The sequence below is a fragment of the Dreissena polymorpha genome, chromosome 7 (assembly GCF_020536995.1).
Source record: "Dreissena polymorpha isolate Duluth1 chromosome 7, UMN_Dpol_1.0, whole genome shotgun sequence".
Classification (NCBI taxonomy): domain Eukaryota; kingdom Metazoa; phylum Mollusca; class Bivalvia; order Myida; family Dreissenidae; genus Dreissena; species Dreissena polymorpha.
This window is the reverse complement of record NC_068361.1, coordinates 99,635,925-99,645,076: the sequence shown is the minus strand read 5'-3', so window position 1 is coordinate 99,645,076 and position 9,152 is coordinate 99,635,925. Positions and strand designations below refer to the sequence as shown.

The window sequence follows — 9,152 nt, the reverse complement described above, 5'->3', positions numbered from 1 at the left end:
TAAGGCATTGATACATGTAGTGATCCTAATAAAAAATATACCTGTTGCGACCCTTAAAATAGTTTTTAAAAGTGTTTATAATCAATGCTAAAAGTTGTACTACACACCGTTTGGTTCCATTGTCATTTGATTTCAGACAGGACGGTCAATTGGTCCGAAAAGCATTAGGGCGAAACAGGACGAAACAAAAAAAAAACGTCGTAAACAGAACATATTTACAAATGCAAGTGTGTATATCTATCGTTAATTATATACATGAATTCCTTCTTGGAACAATATAAATTCCTGTTTTTACAGCTTAATTGCGCAGAAAACATGGCTTTAGCCCTAAAAAAATAGGTCACGTACAATCAAAAACAACAACAAACGAGTGCCATAATTAAATCATAAGAAAGTCTATAAAGTCTAATTATTTGATATTTACAATTTATCGACATTTTTCGTGAAACAATATGTTAGATGCTTTACGAACAGCGAACAAAAATTCAGAATATTCTGATCCCTCTTCTTGCTAACCAGGTATGTAAATCTAATATACATACCTGCGCTAACTCAGTGATCAAATATGGCGGTCATTCGAAACTGTTCATTATCAATCGGCCCTTCCCGAATGTCCACTTCAAAAGACTTCCACATATGAGTTAATTGATTGATACAATATAGACAATAGACGCACTTCCGTTGCTTTAGAAAATGGCGAGTGATTTACCTTGTCAATATCTATGTACATACTCGAACTATCTTTTTTAAGAAGACGTTTTGTCGGAAGATTTTTTTTTATTAATTTAGTATGTGTATGCATTATAATAAACAACGGGTAACTAAAAATTAAATAAATTATAAAAAAAAACATTGTATTTGACATCGAGCGCCTATGAATAGACATACAGTCCATGAGTATTCATGATCGAAACAACATGATAAAAACGACTTTGGACCATCCGCCTATTAACAAACACTAAATGAACCGGAACTTGTTCGGTATAAAGACATGTAGACAAGTACTGATAAACGAGACCTTTAATTATCACTTGAATAGAGTGGATTCAGCAGGCCGTACTATTGTTTCTGAACTGTAAATTATGGCAATTAGATTGATTTATTTATAGCGGAATTATTTCAAATCATAGGAAGGTAAGATTTTTTTATTATCTTAGTATCAGTGCTTTAGGTGTAGAAGTTATAAAGCTGCGTTACGGCGAACATTCAAGCAATGGTGTTTTATCGGAACTCGAGCGAACAAAGGTTTTGACAGCAATTTATTAAGGTTCAAATAAAAGTGATCAAAGAGGTTGTGTATTGTCATTCCAATTTATTTAATTGATCAAGCAATAACCATTTAACAATTATTTGATTGGTCAAAGTTTTTCACTACGGTTATATTTATTAAACGGGCCTGTTCACAGATTGTCGGTGGTTTTTAATGTCATTAAATGCTGTTAACACCAAAATGTTATCAATTGAAATAGTAAAATGTAATAAAAAATATATTCGCCTTGCGGGGACTCAAACTCGGGCCTCTAAAGGCAACAACTTATTCCCTACCAAAGCCCTCATTCTTTCGATTCTAAGCGCAACGTTAATAGTACAGTAGACTCTGCCAATACCGGACTCTCTGAATACCGGAACTCTCCCGATTCCGGACGGTCGGGCCAGTCCCGTATTTTCTCCTTCTATTTCTTTGTTAAAAAATGTTGAATAAACCGAACTCTCTGAAAACCGGAAACCGGACGGGTATCTCCGTAAATTTGGGCATTTTCAATGTAAAATACATTGAGTATACCGGACGGTCTAAATTCTCAAGATGCCCGAGGCGTGAAAATAACAATACCTAGTCAGCACAGCGAGTGCGATGTCACACATTTTGCTCGCGCAATTATCGATAATCGGATTAAACATACCATAAAGGTGTCAAGTCGTTACCGCGCTATGGGAGTCCGATTAAGTAATGTAAAACAAACTGTGAATGTCTATAATAGACGTGCGGTAACACCAAAACGTGATTGACTCGATCGTTTTATTATTTATTTATTATCGCCTATGATAAAGGACTTTGCCCTCCGTATGCAGCGGTATGGACATGAAAAGGATGGCGACTTCCTGGCAACGGCAGACACCCTCCTTAACATTGCAGAAAATAAGATCGTAAAGGAGAAATGTGCTTTCAAGCAGAGAGTGATCTTGGACTTTTTCGTGAAATCGTAAACTTCAAGAATTAGTAGGTTTTGAGATTATGAATATCTTAAAAAATAATTATGACGCTGTTTTTTGCTTGTGTGTATGTCTTATGAAATGTGGTACATGTATGTATTGAATAATAAATCGTGTATCTTACTATCTACAACAATCTTATTTGTGTCGTCACTCGCCTACATGACAAATGCCACGTACGTACATGTATAAAGCACCACGCTCACTTTGGGATTAATCAAAACAAGTCGGTATGGAATTGTTTTTGCTTTTAATCGATTAAAAACACATTTTTTAAGAATGCAATTAACATCATCAGTACCTGCGTACAGTTATCACATGGTACATGTAAATGTATATGGTTTGTTTTATTTTTATGTCATTCTGTACACAATGTATACCATGTATTTTTCGGCAATATGAAAACTCTTGGTAAACCGGAACTCTCTGAAAACCGGACGATCAGGCCGGTCCCGAGACCGTCCGGTTTACGGAGAGTCTACTGTATTAATATTTTCTAAATTATCGAAGAAAAGCGTTGCAATTTTAATTATTCAACCGAATTCTATTAATGACAAGACTAAATTATTGTAAATGGCATTTGTAGATCGTATATTAACGTGAACTCGGTGAAAAATCGCATAGGCTGCCCTATTAGCGCAGTGGTTAATACACTCGCTGCTCCACTTGACAAATTGGGCTTAAACTGTAAATGGTTTATTATTACAATTGTTAACCGAGAGGAGTAACACTATAATAAACAATCTTAACAATATTGAAATCTTTGAACTTTGATTTACAAATGTAATTCAATTGTCCAAGAAGAACCGAGACTTGTTTTATATATATGTTGTATATATGTTTATTATATACTAGTTATATATTATTAAAAGTTACGCGTTAATTTAACTATGTTTTCAGATCAAGTTCATTTTTCTTCAATATGATGGGCTATCCTGCAGAAACATCCTAATTTAATTCAATAATACAGAACATTCTTAACTATTTCAATAATGCAGAAACAGAATTAATTATTTCTACAATGCAGAAATATTCTTAATCATTTCAAAAGTGCAGAAACATTCTTAATAATTTCAATCATGCAGAAACGTTCAACTTGAACCCATTCTTGAACACATTTCAGGGAGGACAATGGCTTCTCGGGACAGGGTGAGCAAACATTTTTGAAACAACTTCCATTTAATACTGTTAAATGTATTATTATCAAATTTGCGGTTCTAGATTAATTTGTTATCTGCAATATTGTACAGTAACATCCAGTGTGCAAACGGAAAAAAAGACAACTAACAACCAATACACCCTGGCAAGTATTTATCTGTTGCAAATAGTCTCTGTAATTGTGGTTTTGCGTACCACAGGTTCAATCAAATCAACAAACTTTGAGTTTGTCAAGTGTTCAGTCTATGTTTGGTGGTATCCATGTATGCTATTGCTGTCTGTCAAGGTATTGTCCCTGGATGGTGGGGGTATTCGGGGACTCATTATTCTTGAGATCTTGGAGGCGATCGAGAAGGAAGCAGGTCAGCCAATCAAAGATATGTTTGACTGGATCGGCGGAACAAGTACCGGAGGGATAATTGCTTTGGGCATTGCCACGGGTAAGATTAGACAAGCATCATGATTTCAGTTTTTCCCACAGAAAGCTACGCAACAATCATAAACATTCTAACACAGTTATCGGTAGATGCGGAGACTCGAGTTCGAACGTTCTTGCATGAACGTTATTGTCATTGTACGTGCAATAAATTTTGATGATATCAATAATAATATGAATATTTTCTATCAGTTATCTTTGTCATTCTGGAACGTTGCTCTAGTTTCCAATGTATTAGAACTCGAACTTACTGTTTATTTACGGATCAAACACGATACTTCATCTATTTCTTAAGAAATTGTTTGAACTGTTTGTTACTAATGATCAGAATTCTTATTTTAGGCAAGCCAATCTCTCACATTAAAGAGATGTACAAGCGACTTAAAGATCAAGTATACAACGGCTCACGGCCGTACGATTCTGCACCGTTAGAAACATTTTTGAAGCAGGAGTTTGGGGAAGCAACTGTAATGTCGGATATTAGGTACCCAAGGTACGTACTAACGCGTATTTTAGCAATTAAACACGTAAGAAGACGAAATCCATACGTTTAGTATCTGATTTTAAAAGCATTAACAAATTGTAAGTGATATCACATATAAACTAGACTCAACGTTATAAAGCATATGTTATAAAATTCACATCATTTAAATACATATTGTTTATTATGTGAAAAATGACTGTTGTGTACTTTGGAAAACAATACTACGCTCAATGCACGCAGGAACCCATTTTATTTACAACTTCGATGTACGCTCTCATCAAATCACATACAAGAAATTAAAACAATAATGGTGCATCGTTGATAATTAACACCGTATGATTTACGTTTCGAAAAAGGAAATCGTTTTACAATTTTAAACAGCAGTTGCACTTTCCCAGCGCAGTGGAAAACGAATGAATGTAAATTAAACAGTCCAAATAAATAAGTATTGAAACTACATATTGAGTTATAGATAAACGCTAAAAGTATGACTGGTTACTATTTACAAAATATAAACTGTTTTGTAGTATCACATTACCTCGTTTAATTGAACAAACACAGTTACACATGTTAAAGTTATGTATTAAGAACAAAAGTGGTGATTAAGTCAAATGTCCTTCTTGCAGGGTCCTGGTAACAAGCGTAGAAGGGGATCACGATCCGTGGAAACTTCACATGTTTCGTTCCTACATGATCATACACGAAGATATAGAGGATTGATGTGAACAAATCGCAGAACCACAAAGTGATCCCCATCAATTAATTTACTTTATTTATATTCAGTAAACAGGAAAATCCTTGTGTTCAACATAAACAAAAAAGGTCGCTGACATTGTTTGCCTTTAGTTTCACTCTCTGTCATTTTCTCTGTCATTTTTATTAGCATGTTGCATACGACTAAACTTAAAACAGACATGTAACTGGTCAATTGGAAATACTCCCTTTGTTGGTTGTATATTACGAACGCCAATTTAGTGTTTTTTTATGACCCGCATAAAAGATTAGAAAATTTAAGATCAAAATACAAGATCAACATCTTATTGAGGACGCTCATTACTGAATTAACTTAAGTATTTTGACGAACATACCAATGCTGTCGTCTTTGTTGTTGAAGTTAACAGTATTATTTAACCGTTAATATATATATATATATATATCTATTAACAAATTTGCCCATTTTATTAACATGAATATGGGCCGTGCTCTGTGAAAAGGGGGGTTTAATGCATGTGCGTAAAGTGTCTTCCAAGATATGCCTGTGCAGTCCGCACAGGCTAATCAGGGACGACACTCCGCTTTTATTATCTTTTTCGTTTCAAGAAACTCTCATTTTGACAAATATCTAGTTTAGGCGGAAAGCGTCGCCCCTGATTAGTCTGTGCGGACTGCACAGGCTAATCTGGGATGACACTTTACGCACATGCATTTAACCGCTTTTTCACAGAGCGCAGCTCATATAAATAAGCTACACGAAGAGTTTTTGTTTAATCCAGACCATTACATCTGGGAGGTTGCCCGCTGCACGTCTGCTGCTCCGTCCTACTTTCATCCGTACAAGCAGTTCCTGGATGGAGGATTGATGTCCAACAATCCAACCCTGGACATTCTCACAGATATCCATCAGTTTATCAAACCATTGCCGCAAATGCAAAATGCTGAAAGGAATGATTCACCATTGCCAAAAATGCAAAATGCTGAAAGGAATGATTCACCATTTCCGCAAATGCAAAATACTGAAAATAATGATTCACCATTGCCGCAAAATGCTGAAAGGAATGATTCACCATTGCCGAAAATGCAAAATTCTGAAAGGAATTATTCATCATTGCCGCAAATGCAAAATGCTGAAAATAACGATTCACGACTGCCGCAAATGCGAAATGCAGAAAGGAATGATTCACCATTATCGAAAATGCAAAACGGTGGCAAGAATGATCCACCATTGCCTCACGTCCAAAAAGCTGACAAAAATTATCAACCATTGCCGAAAATGCATAACGGTGACAAGAATTATCCACCATTGCCGCAAATTCAAAATGGCGACAATGAGGATAGTAAAGTTGACGAGGCTGACGATGCCAAAAGTCAAATGGTGATTATTTTGTGCAAACAACAACTATTTTTAGTATATACATTTACACATGGTTTTACATAGATGGGTCCAAGAAGGTACCCCAAATATATTTCAATCAAATGGAGGAGCAGATGGTGACTGTTAACGCAGCACAGTTAACTTTTATATACTTGCATACATGTATTGCTATAAAATTGCATGATTTTCGTGTAGTGGTTGTGAATTACTAAACCGATGCAAGAACATTCGCTTGAAACACGTCTGCATGCTTTGCATTTTATTTTGTTTTCACGTTTTTTATTTTCAGATTGTAGAAGTTCCAGTCCGCTATCTGGACGTGGTTGTTTCTGTCGGTTGCGGATATTCTAACTACGTAAAACAATCAACACCAGACCCACACTGGCCAGACTTGTCGGATATGATACGCCATCCACAAAAGACGTATAGATTGCTCACTGAGACAAAAAGGTTTTTCAAAAGCCTCCTAGAACAGGTATGTTTTATAATCAGTGCCCGTAATTTAAATAACGTCTATTGGTACTATATTGCACTCGCACATCGTCCTTCCGACGTTCTATTCGCGTTCTAACAGCGTCGCTGCAGCGTTCTTATGACGAAACAAAACACTGTAACAGCGCATGCGCGTCGCACTCATAGTGCGTTCTTGATGCGATCACGTTCCTTTCGGTGTTGAGACGTTTAAATAATCTGCATATTTGCTAAAACACACCAATGCTTCATCATATGCTAGTTAAAAACGATGCGTCAACATCATGACAAAAAAGCGAGCCTAGGCATTGAAAAAAGGGGCCACTAGGCATCCACCAGCGTCATCTATTTCATGCCTACAGTCGTTAGAGAATAATAATTGTTTTTCGTAATTGTTTTTGTTTTTCTTTGCCTTTAATCCTTTAAAAGTTATTAAAACTATGATTTTAATTTTTGTTGGAGAAGGCAAATGCTGGCCTGTCTGAAAACCCAACTGACGAAAGCCCCTCCCTACAAAGTAAATGCACACGCGTAGCCGCGGATATGTCTTTGAACTTGTTTACAATGATCTTTGCGACATAGCGTTCAATGTGATGACACGGCAACCTCACAGCGTTGTCATGCAAGTGCTGGCGACTGCAAAGCGCTCACAGCGGCGTTTTGCTCCTTGATATGGACGACATCTGAGCGCCATGTGAACGCCTCCCCGGTGTGATCAGTGTGTGCGTGCAATAAATAACACGTGAAAGATACCACCACAACGATTACAATACTTAAATATTCACAGATGTTGGTGCTAAGCATTAACATGAATGCTTGTTTAACAATGTATAATAATAATAATTTTAAAATGACCTCCGATTTTCTTAATAAGAAGGGTCTTAAAATATGTCTTCCATTATTCTTCAAATTTCGATAAAAAATGCCGACAATGATTGACATGTCACCAGAACCGTTATCGTATAGCATTATGTTTCGGCAATATACATGTATTTGGTATTTGTTCAACTGATCTGACTTTAAGACTTTAAGTTGGCAGCAGCGTAGAATATTGGGCAGTGGATTATAATCAAATGGTTACTTGTAAATGAATATAAATTGGTTGTAATACTAATACACAAAGAAAACATGTTATTGAAATACTGAAAAACTTAACAGACCTACAGAAGCATGATTTAGTGGAAACGTTTTTAACTCATCAATATTTTTTATTTATTTGTGGTTCTATTTATGTAAACTTGGCTATAATGATAATTTTAGCAGTATTCTATAATTTGGGTATATTGCATTTCAAGACTATATACGCTTCACGTTTATCAAATGTTATGAGCAACATAGGTGTTGAAATACATATATAACAATTATCGATCCTCTGTTTGTGAAATGTTCAGGTGTCAATATCTTACGGCCAACCGACGCATCGTGCCAGAGCTTTTTGCAAATTAATGAATGTGCCGTTCTACCGGTTCTCTCCGCTCCTCTCGGAAAATGTGCCTCTTGACTGTGTGGATGAAAAGAGGATCGAGAGAATGCTTCAGGACACGCATTCCTACATCGAGGACCCGAAGAATCAGCAAAGGATTAAAGAACTCGCAGCCCGCTTGAAAAGATTCTAATGAGCATCGTTCTGGTAAAACTGGGCTTAATGCATGTGCGTAAAATGTTATTCCAGATTAGCCTGTGCAGTCCGCACAGGCTAATCTGGGACGACGCTTTTCGTTTGTATGGTATGTTTTGTTGAAAGGAAGTCTCATGTCGTCAGCAAAACGTATTATGTATTTGCCTTCGTCACACAAACTGTTTAACTCTGGAATTAAACTGTGTCAGTAGTTTCATTCAGAAACATCACCTTTTCATGTATACAGATTCCAATTGTTTTAGTCATAAAAAATGTGTTCCAACCCATTTCTCAACTCTATATACATCAGAACATTGTCTGAGGTATACACATTAAAAGATTTTTTTCTTAATCTAAATCCATAAAACATGATTTTTAATTTAAACCTGCGGAGCGGTCGACATTAAGAATACATTTTATAGTCTTATCAATAAACTACGAAATGTGTTAAACAAAATATGAACCTACAAAAAAAATAAAATAAGTAATAACACAGGACTTACTATTATCTTTCTGTCAGTGCAACAAAAAAAATCGTTACCCAACTCCCCAATAAATAAAGCTCCAAGTGCATCTTTAAATTGTTCGTTTGACAACAATGGGACCCTGTGACAGATATGAAAACCAACCGCCTCATGCAGTCATATGTAGCAAGTTGTAACGTGAAAATTGACCATGTTGC

The 9,152-nt window shown here is 36.0% G+C and overlaps 1 protein-coding gene across 2 annotated transcripts; it reads left to right on the top strand.

Annotated features, from left to right (window-relative positions):
* The first annotated feature begins 1,039 nt into the window (after positions 1–1,039).
* LOC127837963 (85/88 kDa calcium-independent phospholipase A2-like) lies at positions 1,040–8,753 on the top strand. Of its 2 annotated transcripts, XM_052365438.1 has the most exons (8): positions 1,040–1,134; positions 3,335–3,360; positions 3,656–3,809; positions 4,148–4,298; positions 4,916–5,034; positions 5,783–6,381; positions 6,671–6,856; positions 8,244–8,753. In XM_052365438.1, exons 6-8 carry the CDS (start codon positions 5,869–5,871, stop codon positions 8,466–8,468), a joined length of 924 nt encoding a protein of 307 aa, XP_052221398.1. In that variant the 5' UTR covers positions 1,040–1,134; positions 3,335–3,360; positions 3,656–3,809; positions 4,148–4,298; positions 4,916–5,034; positions 5,783–5,868; the 3' UTR covers positions 8,469–8,753. The 2 variants fall into 2 exon arrangements, with proteins under 2 accessions (XP_052221398.1, XP_052221399.1); XM_052365439.1 differs by lacking the exons at positions 6,671–6,856; positions 8,244–8,753 and having other exon boundaries at positions 5,783–5,931.
* Positions 8,754–9,152: the final 399 nt, after the last annotated feature.